At 49.8% G+C, this 21,163-nt stretch overlaps 2 protein-coding genes across 3 annotated transcripts in view; one reads left to right on the top strand and one right to left on the bottom strand.

Annotated features, from left to right (window-relative positions):
• Positions 1 to 6,853, top strand: part of LOC145339435 (sodium-coupled neutral amino acid transporter 3-like) — a 49,505-nt gene extending 42,652 nt beyond the window's left edge. For both annotated transcript variants that reach the window (XM_080183903.1, XM_080183904.1), the window contains exons 12-16: positions 1,001 to 1,101; positions 2,152 to 2,276; positions 2,417 to 2,561; positions 5,000 to 5,103; positions 5,812 to 6,853. In XM_080183903.1, the coding sequence (XP_080040029.1) occupies positions 1,001 to 1,101; positions 2,152 to 2,276; positions 2,417 to 2,561; positions 5,000 to 5,103; positions 5,812 to 5,919 (583 nt within the window). In that variant the 3' untranslated portion in view covers positions 5,920 to 6,853. The remainder of the gene's footprint in view (positions 1 to 1,000; positions 1,102 to 2,151; positions 2,277 to 2,416; positions 2,562 to 4,999; positions 5,104 to 5,811) is intronic.
• A 6,476-nt stretch (positions 6,854 to 13,329) lies between these two features.
• The window catches only part of LOC145339436 (synaptonemal complex central element protein 1), a 28,731-nt gene continuing 20,897 nt past the window's right edge, over positions 13,330 to 21,163 (bottom strand). Inside the window, exons 9-12 of the mRNA XM_080183905.1 lie at positions 19,202 to 19,268; positions 18,699 to 18,816; positions 16,909 to 17,004; positions 13,330 to 13,659 (exon numbers count right to left, since the gene is read on the bottom strand). Of these exons, the coding sequence (XP_080040031.1) occupies positions 13,572 to 13,659; positions 16,909 to 17,004; positions 18,699 to 18,816; positions 19,202 to 19,268 (369 nt within the window). The 3' untranslated portion in view covers positions 13,330 to 13,571. The remainder of the gene's footprint in view (positions 13,660 to 16,908; positions 17,005 to 18,698; positions 18,817 to 19,201; positions 19,269 to 21,163) is intronic.

The raw sequence follows: 21,163 nt of genomic DNA, 5'->3' as shown, positions 1-21,163 counted from the left end.
TGTTCTAAAGGGTGGTCTCTTTACTCTGAGGCTGTACCTTTGCACCCTAATCTCTCTGAGTAATGGAAACATCTTCCCCACGTCCACTCTATCCAGGCCTTTCAATGAGATCCCCCACCTCATCCTTCTAAACTCCATCGAGCATAGACCCAGAGTCCTCAACCGTTCCTCATACGTCAAGTCTTTCAATGTTTAGGGACAGGATCAGACTTCAAGGTATATAGTGACGTTAGCCCAGACCCCAACATTTCATGATTTTGGCATTAGGGTGAGATGTTTCACTCCAGCTATGATTTAAGTGACCCACTAGGGAGCTTTTATCACAGCAAGTTTATTATAGAACACAGTTACAATATAACAAAGAATTAGCACAACTTTTATCAATTAAACATACTTAAGCATGCCACAGTATGATTCTTAACAGCTAGCTTTCTCTGTCGTTCAAATTTAATCAATATCCCCATCCACATAAATCCTACTTAGAACCAATTGGCACCAAAAACAGACATGCTGAAGTGAGTGCTAGATTTCCAATCTTTTAACCCCTCTGAATGGATACAGAAAGACTTACCTTCCGACTCCCATTCAGCAGTCTCCAGAGAAAGATCTGCCTTCAAGCAGCAGGACTTCAGAGGAAGAGACTAGTTTCTGACAGATCCCCATCTCCAGACTTCAGAGAGAGAAAAGGTTACTGATGGCGACAGCTCGAAAGCAGCTGGGCTTCTCTCTGTGAGCCAAGTCACACACGCCTTTCCCTGTCAAACCCAAATCAAGCTGCAGTCTGGCAAAAAACCCAGGGGAAAACAAAATAACAACACTGCCTTAGTCCAGATTAAAACAAACATTCCAGCAATGAAGAATACTGCTGCTGCAGTAACAACAGGGAGGCAGGCTAAATGGTACCAAGAATAAAACAAACTTCCCTACACAGGAAACATGACGCACACACTTCTCACAGGCACAGTATTGTCACACTGAGAAATCTTCCATTGTCTTGCAGTCCGACCAAGTTGAGAATGCAGAGAGTTGCGAATGTTTCAATTTCGGCAATGTTTGTGATGTACCTTATCACTGCCCTCTTTGGATACCTGACCTTTTATGGTAAGTAGCTACAGCTCTGTCTTACACCAAATCAATCGTGGGACTCGCTCCTCTGGGGTGGAGAGTGGGGGGAGAATGTGGGACTCACTCCCGCGGGGGGAGTAGGGGAGAATGTGGGACTCGCTCCCACGGGGGGAGTGGGGGAGAATGTGGGACTCGCTCCCACGGGGAGTCGGGGAGAATGTGGGACTGGCCCCCCCACTCCAGCTGATACCAGTGCAGCCTCTTGGACCTCTCCTCATCAGACAACCCACCTGTTCCCAGGCTCTGGACTGAAGCTCATGGAGCTAAGGGAAGGAAAGCCATTCAGCCCATCTGGTGGGTGAGAGGTGATGGCCTCGTGGTATTATCACTGGACTGCTATGGATGGCACAGTGGATTTGCACTGCTACCTCACAGCGCCAAGGACCCAGGTTCAATTCCTGCCTTGGGTCACCGTCTGTGAGGAGTTTGCACATTCTCCCCGTGTCTGCGTGGGTTTCCTCCAGGTGCTCCGGTTTCCTCCCACAGTCTGAAAGACGTGCTGGTTAGGGTGCATTGGTCCATTACAGGCAGCGGAATGTTGTGACTTGGGGAATTTCACAGTAACTTTGTTGTAACGTTAATATAAGCCTACCAGTGACTAATAAATAAACTTTATTAATTCAGAAACTCAGCGAATGTTCTGGGGACCCGGGTTCGAGTCCCGCCACAGCAGATGGTGGAATTTAAATTCAATAAAAAATATCTGGAATTAAGAATCTACTGATGTCCCATTGTGGGAAAAACCCATCTGGTTCCTTTAGGGAAGGAAATCTGCCGTCCTTACCCCGGTCTGGCCTACATGTGACTCCAGAGACACAGCAATGTGGGTCACTCTCAACTGCCCCCCAAGGGGCAACTAGGGATGGGCAATAAATACTGACCCAGACAGCGACACCCAGGTCCCAGGGATGAATTCAGGAAAAAGAAGAGGCTCGAGGGAGCTGGTCGAGGCAGTGGCTGGGGGGCTGTGATTGGCTTCAATGTAGTTGTGACTTCAAATGCAATTCTGTTCTCTGGTCACTGCAGGAGAGGTAGAAACAGAACTCCTTCACACCTTCAACAGAGTGAACCCCCTGGACACACTCATTCTGTGCGTACGTCTGGCTGTGCTTGTGGCGGTCACCTTGACTGTCCCTGTGGTGCTGTTTCCGGTGAGTCTATTGGTGTGGGAGGTGGAGTGGAGGATTGTGCTTTCTCTTCCCGTTTGGACATGGCTTGGATAAGTTGTTCTGCCGTTGACCCGGTCTCTGCTCTTTGTGCTTCCTCCCCTGCGTGCCCTGTCCTGCCTCAGATCCGCCGTGCCATCCAGCAGCTGCTCTTCGCCAAGAAGGATTTCCACTGGGTGCGACACACTGTCATTGCCATCGTACTCCTCATCTTCGTCAACCTCCTCGTCATCCTCGTGCCCAACATCCGAGACATCTTCGGCATCATCGGTAAGAGGCCGCCACGGAATTCTGACTTACCGGTGTCAAAACCAGCCATTCGGTCCCTCTACAGTCCATTCTGCCTCAGCACGAGCCTCCTAACACACCCTCTTCGCCTGCCCCTACCTCCCTTTCTCCTCTCATTCCTTTCTCCCTCATGTGTTTATCCAGCTTCCCTCCCTAGAAACCAATTTAACTGGAACACACTCACACTCTCCCCCGCTCCCCCCTTGGGAGCGAGTCCCACATTCTCGCTGCTGCCATCAGTCTACTCTGGATTGTCAGTAAAGTGAAGGAAGGGGTCATCGATAGCGCTATCAAGCAGCACCTGCTGAGTAATAACCTGCTCAGTGACGCCCAATTTGGGTTTCGTCAGAGTCAGTCGGCTCCTGACCTCATTACAGCCTTGGTTCAAACATGGACAAAGAGCTGAATTCCAGAGGTGAGGTGAGAGGCTGCTGATTCCTGGGATGGCAGGTCTGTCATATGAGGAGAGACTGAGTCAGTTAAGATTATATTCACTGGAGTTTAGAAGAGTGAGAGGGGATCTGATAGAAACTTATAAAATTCTAACAGGATTAGACAGGGTAGATTCAGAAAGAATGTTCCCCGATGGTGGGGGGGAGTCCAGAACTAGGGGTCAGAGTTTGAGGATAAGGGGGAAACCTTTTAGAACTGAGGTGAGGAGAAATTTCTTCACCCAGAGGGTGGGGAATGTGTGGAATTCACTCCCACAGAAAGTAGTTGAGACCAAAACGTTGTGTGATTTCAGGAAGAAATTAGATATCGCTCTTGGGGCTAAAGGGATCGAGGGATATCGGGGGGGGGATCAGGATATTGAATTTGATGATCAGCCATGATCAAAACGAATGGCAGAGAAGGCTGGAAGGGCCGAATGGCCTCCTCCTCCTTCTAGTTTCTCTGTCGATAATCACCTCCATTCGTGACTCCCCCTCCAGCAGTGAAGACAGCTTAACAACTCCCTGTCAATGGGCAATTAGGGATGGACGATGAACGATGCCCTAATTGGCGGTGCCCACATCCCATTCCTGAATATTTTTTTAAAAATGATAGAATATCCGACATTAAACTTGGTGTAACCCTAAGTCACATGAAGAGATCTTTAGGGAGAGATGGCCAGAGACCTGGTCAAACAGATTGGGAAAGATGGGGGGAGAGAGACGGAGAGAGTGAGCTGAAGGCACTGCTGCCAATGGTGGAGCGGTGGGGATAGAGGAGAGCTCAAAAGGCCAGAATTGGAGGAACGTAGAAATCTTGGAGAGTTGTCGGAGGTTGCAGAGATAGGGAGGGGGTGTAGGGGCTAGAGGGGGTTACAGAGATAGGGAGGGGGTGTAGGGGGCTGGAGGAGGTTACAGAGATAGGGAGAGGGTGTAGGGGCTGGAGGAGGTTACAGAGATAGGGAGGGGGTGTAGGGGCTGGAGGAGGTTACAGAGATAGGGAGGGGGTGTAGGGGCTGGAGGAGGTTACAGAGATAGGGAGGGGGTGTAGGGGGCTGGAGGAGGTTACAGAGATAGGGAGGGGGTGTAGGGGCTGGAGGAGGTTACAGAGATAGGGAGGGGGTGTAGGGGCTGGAGGAGGTTACAGAGATAGGGAGGGGGTGTAGGGGCTGGAGGAGGTTACAGAGATAGGGAGGGGGTGTAGGGGGCTGGAGGTTACAGAGATAGGGAGGGGGTGTAGGGGCTAGAGGGGGTTACAGAGATAGGGAGTGGGTGTAGGGGGCTGGAGGAGGTTACAGAGATAGGGAGAGGGTGTAGGGGCTAGAGGGGGTTACAGAGATAGGGAGGGGGTGTAGGGGGCTGGAGGAGGTTACAGAGATAGGGAAGAGGTGTAGGGGCTGGAGGAGGTTACAGAGATAGGGAGGGGGTGTAGGGGGCTGGAGGTTACAGAGATAGGGAGGGGGTGTAGGGGCTGGAGGAGGTTATAGAGATAGGGAGGGGGTGTAGGGGGCTGGAGGAGGTTACAGAGATAGGGAGGGGGTGTAGGGGGCTGGAGGTTACAGAGATAGGGAGGGGGTGTAGGGGCTGGAGGAGGTTATAGAGATAGGGAGGGGGTGTAGGGGGCTGGAGGAGGTTACAGAGATAGGGAGGGGGTGTAGGGGCTGGAGGAGGTTACAGAGATAGGGAAGGGGTGTAGGGGCTGGAGGAGGTTACAGAGATAGGGAGGGGGTGTAGGGGCTGGAGGAGGTTACAGAGATAGGGAGGGGGTGTAGGGGCTGGAGGAGGTTACAGAGATAGGGAGGGGGTGTAGGGACTGGAGGAGGTTACAGAGATAGGGAGGGGGTGTAGGGGATGATCGAAGAACAAGATGAGAAGCAGGTGATGACAGGGAATGAATCTTTGTGATTCTGTGCCTTCCTATCTGTTCTAATATGGTGACAGTGACTGCCTTCCGTTCTCCTGGTAACCTATCTTCCTATTTGTTTGCAGGTGCCACCTCTGCTCCAAGTCTGATTTTTATATTGCCCGGATTATTCTATGTCCGCATTGTGCCAAACGACAGGGAACCCTTAAGATCCCGATCAAAAATCCAGGTATGACTGACTGGGAGGGCTGTGTGTCACACTTGCTCATTCCCAAATGGCAATTTCACAGTGCGGCGCTCCCTCGGCACTGACCCTCCCACAGCGCGGCGCTCCCTCGGCACTGACCCTCCCACAGCGCGGCGCTCCCTCGGCACTGACCCTCCCACAGTGCGGCGCTCCCTCGGCACCGACCCTCCCACAGTGCGGCGCTCCCTCGGCACCGACCCTCCCGCAGTGCGGCGCTCCCTCAGCACCAACCCTCCCGCCGTGCAGCGCTCCCTCGGCACCGACCCTCCCGCAGTGCGGCGCTCCCTCGGCACTGACCCTCCCACAGTGCGGCGCTCCCTCCCGCGGTGCGGCGCTCCCTCGGCGCCGACCCTCCTGCAGTGCGGCGCTCCCTCGGCGCCGACCCTCCCGCAGTGCGGCGCTCCCTCGGCACCGACCCTCCCGCAGTGCGGCGCTCCCTCGGCGCCGACCCTCCCGCAGTGCGGCGCTCCCTCGGCACCGACCCTCCCACAGTGCGGCGCTCCCTCGGCGCCGACCCTCCCGCAGTGCGGCACTCCCTCGGCACCGACCCTCCCACAGGAAGTCTGGTTGTGAGCTGTGTAACCAGTGCGGATTGACTGGTTGTGTAAGGGGTTCTGGTGTGGCCTCTGGCTCTCACAGCCTGTGATCTAATTCTCACTCCCTCTCCTCTCCCTCTTGTGTCCCTTGCAGGCTATCAGCTTCGCAACTGTGGGCTTCATTTTCATGATCATGAGTTTGAGCTTCATCTTCAAATCTTGGAGCAGCAGTGATGGTGGAAGTCACATCAGCGGACACTAGCCGGGATCCGTTACCAACCTCGCCATTCCCCTCTGTCCCCCACCTCCCCCCAGCCAGCCCTTGCAGCTCCTGTCCAAAGTGGACTGAAGCACCTGTGCTGCCAAAAGTACAGCAAGGAGCCGCAATATGTGTCAACTGCTCTGGGATTACCCATTTCAGCCCTCCTTGCCTCTCCTCCACACCCCCTCCCCTCCCCAGCATCCCTGAAGTAGCCATTCGCTGACCCCTCTCCCGGAGTGCTCTCCGACCTCACTGGGCTAACGCTCACTCACATTCCGACATTCGGGACACAGCAGCGGAGGACGGCGTCCGTGGGCTGGCCCTAGAGCCCCTGCAGGATTTGCTAATTTATTGACGGATCCGTCCCACCAGGAATCTGGCTCCTGCCCGCTTGCCGGCCATTTATTTATTCTGCATGAGGTCAGAGAAAGGGGTGAGAATTGGCTGATCTTTGCCCGCTCCATCGTGAAAGGATCGATCCCGTCCGGACTAGGAGCGTGCTCGTGACAAAACGGAGGCTGGGCTGGCGAGGGGGTGATCGAGGCCCTCGCTCTGGTGATCAGAGTATCCAGAGATGGCCAGGGGTGGTATGGAGGTTGGGAGAAGGTGACAAGGGGTTGGTTTGGTGTTTTGCTGGACGTCCCACCACATTCTGGGACCCCAATCCTCTGCCCAGTGTTAAACCCAAAGCAAAGTAGGTCCACCATCTCCCTCGACTGACTCCACATGGCCCTTCACCCGACTTGCCACTGCTCCACGGGGAGATACCACCACCTGTCCACCATTTAGGAATGGCTACCAAGGCCCTTTGGCCCTTCTGGCTGGTAAGGTTGATTCCTCGAGAAGATCTATGCCATTAATCGCCAATCCCTCCCTCTCTCTCCCCCCACAGCCCTGTGAATTTCCTCCTTCCAGTATTACTCCCCCCCGCCCCCCCCCATACCCCCTCTCTGAGGGCGAAACTGCTCCCACCGCCCTCATGGGCAGCGCCTTCCAGATCACAACATCTTCCTGTGTCAATAAAATTCTCATCTCACTCCTTCCCCCCACTACATCTTGTTTTTTCCAAAGATGTTAAATTATTTACTGTGGGACTATGAGTTTACAGGAACAGGCAGCTAAACCAGCACATATTTATTCCCCACCCCTCCTCCCCACAACCATATTGTGCTGATCATGAAGCCAAGTTAAACTAATCCCTGTTCCCTGCCCTTGCTCCATATCGCTCTATTCCTTGCATATTCCTGTGGTTATCTAAATACCCGTTAATCGCCCCTATAGTATCTGCCTTCACTCTGTGTGAAAAACCCTGCACCTCACATCTCCTCTGAACTTAACCCACTCACCTTCAGTGCATGCCCCCCAGTATTAGACGTTTCAGTTCTGGGGAAAAGGATTCTGTCACGCCTGTCTCTGCTTTTCGGGTTGGCTGGATCATGACTTTGTTGAGCTATGACTCTGTGACAGGAGGGACATTGCGGGAGCTGCTTCTTGGCAGTCGCCTCGTGCTCTGCAGTGTTTGTGTGTGTGGCCGTGACCCCCACCCCCCACCCCACCCCACCCCCCCCCAAATTTAGCCAGGAAACATTTCAAATCCGATTGTGCAGGAATCCTGCTTCCTGGGGAATCCCACAGGATTGGGGTCTCGTGGGCTGGGAATTGAATTGGTTCCGGTGGCAGTCAGCGACGGTGAGAGGGGGGTAACATCAGCAGTGCCGCAGTGGGAGTGAAGTGAAGCGATGCTGTAATAATACTTGCAGTGAGAGGAGGCTGTGATTTCTTGGGTCAGGTTGCAAGCAGCAATCATGGTTTCTCTGCTGCAGAACCTCATCCAGATTGTAGACTCCCCCATCTTAAATGATGAATGTGTGTGTTTGAGCATGTTCGTGCATATGCACACCTTGTGCAAGTTTGAGCATATATGCATGCATGTGCATGTGCTCGATTGTATATGTGCACACTTGTGTGTTTGAGTGTGCGCGCGCACTCACGTATGTTTGCGAGCGTTGACGTATTTGAGCGTGTGTGCACTCACGTGTGATTGAGTATATGTGTGACTGTGTGCACACTCGTGTGTTTGAGTATGTGTGCACATGTTTGAGAGTGCGTGCTCACGTGTTTGTATATGTGTGTGTGCACGCTTACATGTGTTTGAGCGTGTGTGTGCACTTACATATGTCTGTGTGCACTCGTATGTTTGAGTGTATGTGTGTGCGCGCACTTGTGTTTGAGTGTAGGTGTGCGCGCATGTGCGCTTACACGTGTTTGAGTGTGTGTGTAAAAGCTTTGGGTCAGAATCCTCTTTCTAAACTAAGGGCACTTACTAATTGGAAAATGGGAAATGTGTACCTTTACCAGTTTGTGTGTATAATTTCTGTATGCCTGGGGAAGAGGGGGAGATTATCCCTCCAATTAATACTTGTCCCCCTCCCCCAGTTATTACACCACATCCTCAGCTATAATGTAGAGAGGATTAGAAACAGGATTTTCTAGAATGTACTATGCATACTGATTATATTACTGGGCTAGTTTTCGTCAGCTTCAGGGTAGGGCACTCACTGACAACTCCCATTCTGGACCTGCCCACGTCTCCACTCCCACCCAATGTGATTGATTCTTAACTCCCTGAATCGCCCCTTTGCACAGGTGGTTGTGAGCTGACTGCCTCCTCCACTGTGGGCATTCTGTGAAGTAGGAGCAAAGCGGAGGCCATTCAGCCCCTTTGAGCTCTGCTCTTCCACTCAATGAGGTCTCTGATGATCTGATTTTGACCTCAACCCCAGCTGCCCCTGCCCCCGGATAACCTTTGACCCCCTCATTAGTCAAAAGACTCTATCTACCTCTGCCTTAGAAAAATTCAGTGACCCTGCCTTGCATCGCTCTGGGGAAAGAAGTTCCAGAGACTCCCCACCCTCTGAGAGAATTTTTCCACACCTCTGACTTGAACGGTGGCCACCCCACTCCTCCCACCCAGTTCTAGATTTTCCCACAAGGGAAAACCCTCTGCACATTCACCCCGCCATTCCCTGGGCATCTGTTCCACTGAGGTTTGGCCATATCAATGGCTTTGCCCAACCCCTCTGCTATCCTTTTGGCAAGACTGGGGACAGTCGCCGCCCTCTCATTCTCTCCTCAACTTTTGATGAGGTGGTTAAAATGAGGCAGATTGTATAATCTGTCTGGTGCTCTCTCTCTCTCTCTGTCTCCCAACCCCCCCACTTCCGATATTGCTGCTCCTTACTCTTCGGCATGAGGGAGGGTTGAAATAATCAAGTTGGAAATAAGATTTTAAATTGGTTGAATGATCCTGTGAGAACGTAGGTGCTATCAGAGTTCTAGGCTGCTCACTACAACATCTGAGATTGTTTAATTCCCAACACACCCCCCGTCCCCCCCCAAACGCAAATCACCTTTTATATGTTAGTTTTTTTTCTCAGATCTGAGAAGTTAGGGACAGGCCGGGGGTGGGGGGATATAAAGTTGAAATTCTTCAGCATGGTGGCTGCGTGTTATGCAAGCTCACCTTGCTGAACTAAAATGATTGCGTTATGGGCAGCATGGTGGCACAGTGGTTGGCACTGCTGCGTCACAACGCCAGGGATCCGGGTTCAATTCCCGGTTTGGGTCACTGTCTGTGTGGAGTCTGCACGTTCTCCCCATGTCTGCATGGGTTTGCACCAGTTTCCTCCCACAGTGCATTATACCCATGTGCTGACGTTGGCCATGTTAAATCGCCCCTTAGTGTCAGGGGGACTTGTTACGGTAAATACATGGGGTTATGGGAATAGGGCCAGGGTGGATTGTGGTCGGTGCAGGCTCGATGGGCCAAATAGCTTCCTTCAGCACTGCAGCGTTCTGTGGTACATTTTGACACACAGTTAAATATTTTGCAAGTCAGTTAACGAGAATTGGCCAATCAACACCCCCTAGTGCCCCCCCCCCTCAACCAACTTCTGTTTTAAACTTCTCATTTGCATAAAGCTATTCAAAGATTTGGAACTATTCAAACTACTCAACATTTCATTTGTATTGTTCTTGATGTTTCCTAACATTACTTGTCCAATCAATTGGGACTATGTATATACGGAGATGCTGTTACCTTTATAAGCTAGAAAACCATCAGGCTCACTAATGTCCTTTAGGAAGGAAATCTGCCGTCCTTACCCCGGTCTGGCCTACATGTGACTCCAGAGCCACAGCAATGTGGGTGACTCTCAACTGTCTTCTGAAATGGACCAGCAAGCCACTCAGTTCATGGGCAACCAGGGATGGGCAATAAATGCTGACCAGCCAGTGATGCCCATGTACAAAATAACAGTTATCCTTGACAATTGTATGTGAATTGGTTATGAGCAGGGGTGGTGTTGTCACTGGACTAGTAATCCCAAGAACAAGGGGATAATGCGCTAGGGAACCTGGGTTCAAATCCCACCACCATGGCAGCAGGTGGAATTTGAATTCAATAAAAATCTGAAATTAGTAATAACCAATTGTTGTAAAAACCCATCTGGGTCACTAATGTCCTTGAGGGAACCGGAAATCTGCATTCCGTCCCCGGTTTGGCCTACATGTGACTACAGACCCCTCCCACCCCAGCAATGTGGTCTATTCTTAGCTTTCCTCTGAAATAACTGAGCAAGCCAGTTGGTTCAGTTGAAGAGCAATTAGGCAGGGGGTGATAGATGTTGGCCCAAGCAACAGTGCCCATAATCCCATGAATGAAGTAATACCACAAGTCAGTACATGGTGCATCTTTTGGTCATACCTGTTCAATTCGCACAGGAATGAAAGAGTGCCACACGTGAAGTGACTCCACCTGCCGTGTATTGTGAGGCCCTCACACGCTCACGTGAACTGTAATGCTAATCAGACAGGAGAGAGTAATGATTTCATTCTTTGTAAAGCGGTATAGCGTTCGCTCTGTGTTGGAATGAAAGAGGAAACTGATTGGGTATCATGCTCTTGCAAGTTAAAAATCCCAGAACAGGGTGTTGTAGGGAAGGAAGATGGATGGTAAACACGCAATTTTCTTTCTTATCAATTCGATTGAAAATGCAAAGAAGTCAATCTCTGCCATTTTTTACATGCTGCAACCCCCCTGCCTCACCTCAGGACTTGGAGTGGTTTTTATATGAACCTCGTGAGAGTTCTGTCTCTGGGAGATGGAGAGAGGGAACACTGCTCAGTTCCTGTGTTTCACACTAATGTATGCTGTTAGTTGTGGGCATTGTGAACCTTACTATTGATAAAGAGTGGCATAGAGGTTAGCAGTACTACTTCACAGCACCAGGGACCTGGGTTCAGTTCCCAGCCTCAGGTCACTGTCTGTGTGGACTCAGCACATTCTCCCTGTGTCTGCATGGGTTTCCTCTGGGTGCTCCGGTTTCCCCCCACAGTCCAAAGATGGGCAGGTTAGATGGATTGGCCACGCCAAATTGTCAACGTGTGAGGTTATGGCGTTAGAGTGGAGGATTGGGCTGAGGCAAGGTGCTGTTTTGGACAGTCAGTGCAGACTCAATGGGCCAAATATCGTCTTCTGTACTGTAACCCAGTGTAGGGATTATATGATGGTCTTGTGGAATTGGTGAGGTTCACAATATCATTCACAGTTCAATGGCCTGTCACTACACACACACTTGCCCTCGTCATGATGATCACTCAAGTATGTAGCTCTGTGCCTTCTCCAGCCACCCACTCCATTCTCAGGATGGGCCATCCCTGGGCACTGACTCGTGTCCTGGCCAGACTGCTTGCCTTGCAGTCTTCCTTGCTCCATCAAGGCTGTCCTGTGTCCACCTTCAGTGAGTGTGCTCACCATAGCCTCTCGCAACTCCACCCCCCCCCCCGCCCCGCCCCGGATGTGTTGGCACTGACAATCCTGCCTCTGTTCTCCCATCCACTCAGACTAACATTGGGCATGGCCTCTGCGATCCCCTCGCCCGGAGCCCTAATTATCTTTGCAGCTCACTTTCTCACTCTCTTACGAATGGCAATGGCCATGTCAGAATAGTTTTAAAGGTATCCCCTGTACTGTACTGTACTGTTCACATTCTAGACAGTGCTGAGGATTTTTTTTAATGTAAAAAAGATTGTGGTGCAGTATTGTGAATTTAATCTTGAAACCCCCACACTGCTGGTCCACGGTGACAGCTGGGATGTTTTTCTGTGTTACCTTATAAACTATTTCTCAATGACTTTGTCTTGTGCTTGTTAATTCCTTTGGTGATGGGTCTCCATGCTTGATCTAACTGCTGTACAAACCTCCTCCTGCCCCTCAGACTGAAACTAATGTTCAGTTATTTTAATAAAACAAAGAGTCAAATGTGTCTTTGTCGTCTTTGTGTCTCCAGTTTTCCCAGCACTGACTTTCTTTATTAGCGCATCAATTGTATTTTCTGCAGGCAGAGCTATTCGACTTTAGGGTAGCCTTGCGCTCTGGCCACACATTAAGGTAGAAAGCAGGAGGGCAAATTTCTTTCCTAATCCCAATTCATCTTTGCATCTCAAATATACACACACACTCGTGCACTCATGCACACTCACACTTGCGCACTCTCACAATCTCATACTCGCACACGCTCGTGCACTTTCATACTTGCACACACGCTCGCGCACACTCATACTCGCGCTCGCGTGCTCTCATATTCGCGCACACACTCATATACACATACACGCGTGCGCACTCATACCTGCACACATACTCGCACTCATATACACATACACACACTCAGACATAGATACACATACTCACACTCGCACACTTTCATATACACACACTCACACCTACACTCACATTCGTACCACCTACACACTTGTACACACCTACACTCTCATATACACACATTCTCTCATACACACCTGTACTCACATTTACATGCTCTCTCACACATACATACACACCTACACACACACACCTACACACACACTTGTACACACCTACACATACATACCTACACTCACACACACACTCATATACACGAATACTCACACTTGTACACACCTACACTGTCACACTCATATGCAACTACACTCACATGCACCTACACATACATACACACCTGCTCTCTCACACACATACCCACACCTACACTCACACACATACACAACTACACTCTCAAACACACTTATACTCACCTACGCTCTCACGCACACCTGCACTTTCACACTCTCACACTCATACCCTCCAGCACACCGACACTCTCACACCTACACTCACACACACACCTACACTCTCGTACATGCTTACCTCGCACACTCATTCACACCTATACTCTTGCATAAACATACACACACACACCTATACTCACACACACGTACACTCACACACTCAGACACCTAGACACACCTGCCCTCTTGCCCAAACACACACCTACAATCTCTATCACTCGTACACACCTGCTCACACACTCATACACACCTTCATTCCCACACACATACTTGTAGACATCTACACTTGCGCATAAACACATACATGGCAGAAGATATGGAGGGAAGAACAGTTTATATTAGCTTTTAACAGTAAATTACAGAACTACAAAATAGACATTTCCAAATGGACTCAACGTACTTTCCTCACAGTGCTAGGAGTCTCCAGTACGTGCTACACCCCGCAGTTCTGTTCAAACTTGCACACGCCGCTTTGAATGACCTTCCTACTGCACTCTTTCCTCGCTTTCCTCCATATCACTGTCTTTGTCTGGGCTGGCCACCTTCCTGCCGGGTTCCCATTCCTCCTGAAACCTATCCCAAGGAGAGAGGGTTGGATGGTGAGAGTTGATTGTAATAGGTAGCTCTGATCAGGCTGGCAACAGAGGTAGTCAGCTGGGCTTTGAGTCCTGGAGCTTGTTTGAAGGTGGGGGAGGCACTCTGCAACAGGGCCAGGATAACCCTCTAGCCCCCCCCCCCCCCCCCCCAACCCGCCCGGGTGTTAGGGTTCTGCCGCTGTAAACGCTGTATGCACTGGCTGTGGTGGAACTGTACAACTCTAGCCAGCAGCTAGACCACAGGTAGTTTAAAAAGGGTAAAATCAGAGTTAGCTGTCATCTGCCAGGGATATATTATCCCTGAGGAACCCAGTACCTATGAATAAACAGCCAGGGTGACTGATTTATTTTACTGTTTACAGGATGTGAGTGTGTGCGGCAGGTTGTAGTGGGCTGCTCTTGGACGTTGCTTCGGGAGTTGCCTATTGCTTCATGTCGTTAGTGTGCTTAAACTGGACCATCTCAAGGGCAACATGACAGCTCAGAGACTATCTCTGTTACTGTGCAGACACATGGATTTGGGCCTGTGTCTGTGGGAGTTTGCACGTTCTCCCCGTGGTTGCGTGGGTTTCCTCCGGGTGCTCCGGTTTCCTCCCACATCCCCAAAGATGTGCTTTTAGGCTGATTGATTGGGTACTAAATTGTCCCTAAATTGGACCTCCCTGATCCTCGCACATTAGGCGTAGACTAAAATCATGAATAGGTCACTGAGACAGTGGGACGGCGGCGCGGGCTCGTTGGGCCGAAGGGCCTGTTTCCCGTGCTGTGTTGTTCTTTGTTCTTTGTACTAGTAAGTCCAGCACTTACCGCCCCAGTCTGGGACTGTAACGCCACGGGCAATCGGGGACTGTAACGCCATGGGCAATCGGGGACTGTAACGCCACGGGCAATCGGGGACTGTAACGCCACGGGCAATCGGGGACTGTAACGCCACGGGCAATCGGGGACTAACGCCACGGGCAATCGGGGACTAGTAAATTGTTTGCTGTGCTACTGGAATGGATTGAGCAAGTTAAATACCAGATGGGTGAATGGTGTGGGAACAGCTCTCACAATCCCTACCCAAGGAACAATATAAAAGCAAGTGTTTCTGAGCCCTTCCACAGTTTTCTCCTGATATCTGCTGGCACTGTCAGAAAGATCTGAAAGTGCAAATTATCTGTGACTCAGAGAATGCTGTTCCACAGTCTGCGAGTTGGGGCTCGATTAACACATTGAGCTGGGATTCAGAGTGGGTGAGTAAGCGCTTTGCTGCAATTAAGATCTGAATATAATTAAACTTAGAAGTTTGCAGCTCTAAGTAATATTTAATTCACCAGTGGTATGTGAGCACTGCCGGTGAGGCCAACATTTGTTGTCCAACCCTGAGAAGAGTGTAAGGGGTAGGCTGGAAAACTATAGGCTGGTCCGGTGCTGTGTAAATGATTGGAATCAATTCCGAGTCAGTGTAAGCTGTCACTTAGATCAATCTGGGATATAGTCAACATGCTTGGGTTCAGGGAAGGTTGTGTCTTACTAATTGAACAAATTCTCTGAGGAAGTAGAAGAGAGAAATAGATAGGGTGGATTCTCAGAGACTATTTCCCAGGGCTGAAATGGTCGCTACGAGAGGACACAGGTTTAAGGTGCTGGGAAGCAAGTACAGAGGAGATGTTAGGGGTAAGTTTTTCACTCAGAGGGTGGTGAGTGAGTGGAATCGGCTGCCGTCGGTGGTGGTAGAGGCGAATTCGCTGGGGTCTTTTAAAAGACTTCTGGATGAGTATATGGGATCTAATGGCATTGGAAGTTACAGATAGTTCTATGGCTTGGTAGGTATAGATGTGATTGGCGCATCTTGTGGGCCGAAGGGCCTGTTTGTGCTGTTATGTTCTATGAAGTAATGAGTAGGGTTGGTGAGAGTTGTACGGTGGACGTTGTCCACGTAGATCTCAGTCAGGTGTTTGACAAGGGCCTTGCTGTTTGTTGTAGACTTATTAGTGATTTAGGAAATTTGCAGGTGACAGAAAATGGCTGTGCCATTGACAGTGAAGACAATCTGTTGTCCCCTGACTGATAGAATCCCTCCAGTGCGGAAGAGGCCATTCAGCCCCTCAAGTGTCCACCATCTCTCTGACAGAGTATCACACACAGGTCCTCTCCCTCATCCCGTAACTCCACACATTTAGCATGGTTAATCTATCTAATCTGCACATTTTTGGACTGTGTGAGGAAACCAGAGCCTGCAGAGGAAACCCACGCAGACACAGGGAGAATGAGCAAACTCCGCACAGACAGTGACCGAAGGCCGGGAATCGAACCTGGTTCCCTGGCACTGTGAGGCAGCACCACTAACCACTGAGCCACCTGTGATATCAGTAGTTTTGTTGGCTTCCTCAGGGAAGTGTCAAATGGAATTCATTGCAGCGAAGAGTCAGGTAACGCATTTGGGGAAGGCAAACAAAGCAAGAAAATACTCAATAAATGGGAGATATTGAGAGAGGGTAGAGGAAGAGAGAGACCTTGGAATGCATGTCCACGTGTCCCTTACAGTGGCAGGACAGCTGGATAAGGTGGTAAAGGAAGCATATGGAATGCTATCCTTTACGGGACGAGGTATAGAATAGACAAGTGGGGTGTGATGATGGAACAGGGTAAAACGATAGTCAGGCCATGGCTGGAATCGTGCGTACAGTTCTTGCTGCCACATTAAAGGAAGGGCATGATCAGCTGCAAAGAGTACAGAGGAGATTCACAGAATGTTGCCAGGGCAGGAAAATGGCAGCTGGGTTGCTTTCTGTAAAACAGAGGCAGCTGAGGGGATGAACTGATAAAGGGCCGAGACAGAATAGACGGGGAAACTCTGCAGAGAGGTCAATTTCCAGGGGGCACAGGTTTGTGGTGAGTGGTAGAATGATTAGAGGGAATATGAGGAAAAACGTCTTCACCCAGAGGGTGGTAAGTGTTTGGAATTTGCTGCCTGGTTTAGTGCTGGAGGCAGTAACCCTCAACTCATTGAGAATGTACCTGGATCTGCAGTGCCGTAACCTATCAGGCAGTGGCCCAGGTGCTGGAAGATGGGTTTAGAATGGATAGTTAGTTATATTCAATTTCATCTGGCACAGACCTGATGGGCCAAACGGCCTCTTTCTGAGCCATTAACCTCTCTTGGTTTGAATAAACAACTTGATGAACTGGGAAATTCCTCATGATCTTTACAAGAGTCAAATGCTGCTGTTTGTCATCTCACCTGCGGAGCAGAGCTTGCTGCTGAGGATCTAAGGGATTCTCTGCCGCCAACCTGAGCAATTCTTTCACGGCCTTGTTCTCTTCCACAAACAGCTGACTAGAAATCAGAAGACACAAAGTCAAGACTGTCCATTTCATGTCAAATAGAGCGTTTTTAAATATCACAGTGTGGAGACACCGGGGGGAAGGGCCCCGCGGCGCAGGGACACCGGGGGGAAGGGTCCCGCGGCGCAGGGACACCGGGGGGAAGGGTCCCGCGGCGCAGGGACACCGGGGGGAAGGGCCCCCACAGTGTAGGGACATCAGGGGAACACCCCACAGTGCAGGGACATCAGGTGAAGGACCTAGACCCAGGGTGGAGGTTCCATCACTTGCTCTTTCTCCTGATCATCTGGAGAAGCCTGGATCTATGGGACGCGGTTGAAGAATTGGTTGTGGCCATCATCACAATCCCCAAGCTAAGTGTGTCTTGTTTTGCTGGTATTTTGGTCAGTGAAGTGCCAAGCTCAGTGCACTGGACAAACAGGTCAGGCTGTCTCCTGGTTTCTCTAACTGAGCCTGGGAAATTCTGCATACTGCTGCTGCAGATCACAGTAGGTCACTGACTGGGATGTGGTGGTCATTGGCCAGGCCCAGCATTTAACCCCCCCATCCCTAATTACCCCCTTGAGAATTTGGCGGGTGAGCTGCCTTCTCGAATTCGCTGCAGTCCCCGTGTGGTGTAGGTACACCCACAGTGCTGTTAGGGACGAAACTCCAGGATTTTGACCCCAGCCACAGCGAAGGAACGGCTGATACATTTCCAAGTCGGGATGGTGAGTGACTCGGAGGGGAACCTCCAGGTGGGGGTGTTCCCAGGTATCTGCTGCCCTTGTCCTTCCAGGTGGTGGGTTTGGAAGGTGCTGCCTAAGGAGCCTTGGTGAGTTGCTGCAGTGCATCTTGTAGATGGTACACACGGCTGTCACTGTGTGTCGGGGGTGGAGGGAGTGAGTGTTTGTGGTTAGTGTGTTGATCGAGCGGGGCTGCTTTGTCTTGGATGGTGTCGAGTTTCTAAGTGTTGTTGGGAACTGCACTCATCCAGGCAAATGGAAAGTATCCCATCATAGTCCTAATGTTTTTGAAGATGTTGGACAGGCTCTGGGGAATCAGGAGGTGAGTTACTCAGTGGGAGAGGCAGGATGGGCCTTCTGGTGTCCACTGGTTTGCCAGAAGCTCTCCGTGGCTAATCTTGTATGTTGAACATGCAATTGTTGATTCACAGGGCATTCCCTTCTTCCCCTTTGCTCTGCCATTAGCAGCTGTACCTTTGGGTGCCTGAGCCTCTTAACTCTGGAACTCCCTCACTAAACTCCTGCCTCTCTCTCACTTTCTCCTTCAAGCCTAAGTCTCTGACCAAGCTTTTGATCAGGGGCTGTTAATATCCTGTGAAGCACTGTGGAATGTATAAATGTGAGTTGTGTTGAGCCAGATTACTGACGATGTTCTGATTGCTCAAGGTCTAATGGGTGCTGAGGATTGCTGTTACCTAACCCAGGCTGCCAGCCCATGTGAAACAGCTCCCTTCACACTTTACATCTTGCAATCTGGCACAGTGACAGTACTTCTCCCTAAATCAGGAGAGCCAGTATTGAGAGAAATTCTAACCCCTTTACTGCCAACCTGCCTGCGGAACTTGGCTGGGGACCGTTCAGCTGAAGCCCTGGCGCTCCCTCCCTCCCCCACTGTAAGTTTCAATGTGCCGTCACGATGTGCAGTTCTGCACCTTGGGTAGCCTGACCTTACTCTACGTACTGGGTGATTTTAGCCTCTTTGCTATGCAGGAAGATGGCCTCACTGGAGGCAGCTCCTTGCTGCTGGACAGAGTCCAGTTCCTTATTCAGGGTGCTCATTTTCTCCATCATCATGCGCTCTGTTACAAAGAAAGACACACACAGTGGTTAAAGGAGGGAGTGGTCAGCGTGTAGTACCTTAACCTTCAAAGTGCTCCTGCCCTTCACATCCTGACAGTCAATTAATCCCAGTCCTGTGCACAGCAAGCTGCCACGAACAGCACAGATATACCAACAAGAGGTGGCCATTCATCCCTCAAACCTTTTCCGCCACTCAATGGTTGTTCTTTTGACAGTGCCATTGAACTCTGTGATTTCCACAGTGTGGCCACAGATGGTGCTGGGGGAGGAAGCCCTGGCAGGTCTGGTCATCAAGCCTTGGGGGAGGTTGAAAGGGAGTCGGGGAGTTAAATTTATAAATCATGAACTTTATTCCATCCTAACTGGGACTGGGAGGGTGATTACCTTCAGTTAGAAGCTGCTGCTTGGTGTTTTCAATGTTTCGCATCTCAAGTTGAAGTCTAGCTGGAGTCTGAGGGAACAGAACAAAGATTACACTGTGTGACAATACTGTCTCTTAATCATGTTTCACTGCAGGATGTTTCTAGCAGTCTCTGGTATTTTGTAGGCACCATGTTGTCTGCAGCTGGTGTCCTGTATTGTTACTGAAGCAGTATAATTGTTACAATGTTTGTCTTAATCTGAATTAATGCAGTGTTCTGTTCTGGTGTCCCCTGGGATGGCCGAGTAGAGCTTGGGATGATTGACAGGTCAGATCATACGACTGGGGACAGCTAGGCTTTCACAGAGAAGTTCAGCTTACTTGCTATTTCAAATGCTGTTTTGAGTTGAAAGAGAGCAGTGTCTCTTTTTTCCCCTCTCTGGAGTAGGAGATTCTGCTGTCTGAGTGTTGCCACTTTAGAAGCTGCAGAGAGTGACATCCTTTCCTGTCTGAAGTCTGAAGACTGGAAGTTCTCAGTTTTGCTGTCTTGAGGATATATCCTTCTCTGAAAACTGCTGTTTGGATTTCTGCCCTAAATGTTAAAAGCTGGAAATTTAGTATACATGTGCATACTTTAATGTTAACTAATTCTGAAGAAGGGTGTGTGTCTATAGGGTGTTGTTTTTAAATTGGAACAACAGAGATAGCTAGCTGTTACATAGAATAGAATAGAATCTCTACAGTACAGAAAGAGGCCATTCAGCCCATCTGGTCTGCACCAACCACAATCCCACCCAGGCCCTACCCCAACATCCCCACACATTCACCCACCAATCCCTCTAACCTACGTATCTCAGGACACTAAGGGACAATTTTAGCATGGTCAATCAACTTAACCTGCACATCTTTGGACTGTGGAAGGAAACTGGAGCACCCTGAGGAAACCCACGCAGACACATGGAGAATGTGCAAACTCCTGACAGTGACCTGAGCTAGGAATTGAACCCAGCTCCCTGGAGCTGTGAAGCAGCAGTGCTAACCACTGTGCTACCATGCCACCCACAAATTATACTGTGTCATTTTTAAGTCTTGTAATTGGTAACAGTTACATTAATTCTTTTTATTATATTCTAACTGTATTATTAAATAATCTTTGTTTGATAAAAGCTCCCTAGTGGGTCACTTGAATTATACCTGGAATGAATCACTTTCTGCTCACTGATGTCAAAATTAAATGTAAAAACTTAGGGTCTCGGCTAACTTCATAAAACACACTGGAGTTTCTGGCCTGGGTCTTAACAACTGAGTGCGGAGGGAAGACAAGCATCAATGGAGTGATGCTGTTTCAGGGAGAGAATTATGAGCTTTTGCGTTTCCTTTATTTACGTCACAGGACGTATTCTTCATTTTCTTCGAATGTGTTTGTAGATATATATATTTACAGCTCTTTCCCATGTGAATGGGATAATGAGCAGGACACAAACAACTTGTCTTTTACGATGGGCTGCCAAACATGTTCTCCCACAGTGAGACTGTACCAGTCAGACTAAAACCAACAGTTGAATTTATTCTGAGGTATAAAACTATATTTAAGTAGAAACACACAGCAGAGGTACCAGTGGTACAATAGTCAGAATATTCCATTCATGCTTTACACCTGTTTCCATTCATGTTTTCTGGCCGTTCACACGGGTGGGATTCTCTGGCCATTCACACGGGTAGGGTACTGTGGTCCTGCTGCAATGAATGGAGATTTGGCTGAGCGTCAAATTCTCTGTCCTCACCGGCAGCAGCAGTGGGACATGAATGGCTGATAAGATTGCTCCCTTTAACTCTTGATGGACATTATCTTTCCAGCCTTGCTGGTGTCCTGTGCTATGTAGGTTATGGCTCACTATATACTTTCCTTACTTGTTAAAAGAATTACCTGTGAATTTAGTTGTAGCGGAACAAACTGACTCATTAATATGAGTGATTGGCACAGT

Source organism: Carcharhinus amblyrhynchos, unplaced genomic scaffold (assembly GCF_965287045.1).
Source record: "Carcharhinus amblyrhynchos unplaced genomic scaffold, sCarAmb.v2.hapA scaffold_462, whole genome shotgun sequence".
Classification (NCBI taxonomy): Eukaryota; Metazoa; Chordata; class Chondrichthyes; order Carcharhiniformes; family Carcharhinidae; genus Carcharhinus; species Carcharhinus amblyrhynchos.
The sequence above is the reverse complement of the archived record's forward strand: the minus strand, read 5'-3'. Positions and strand labels throughout refer to the sequence as shown.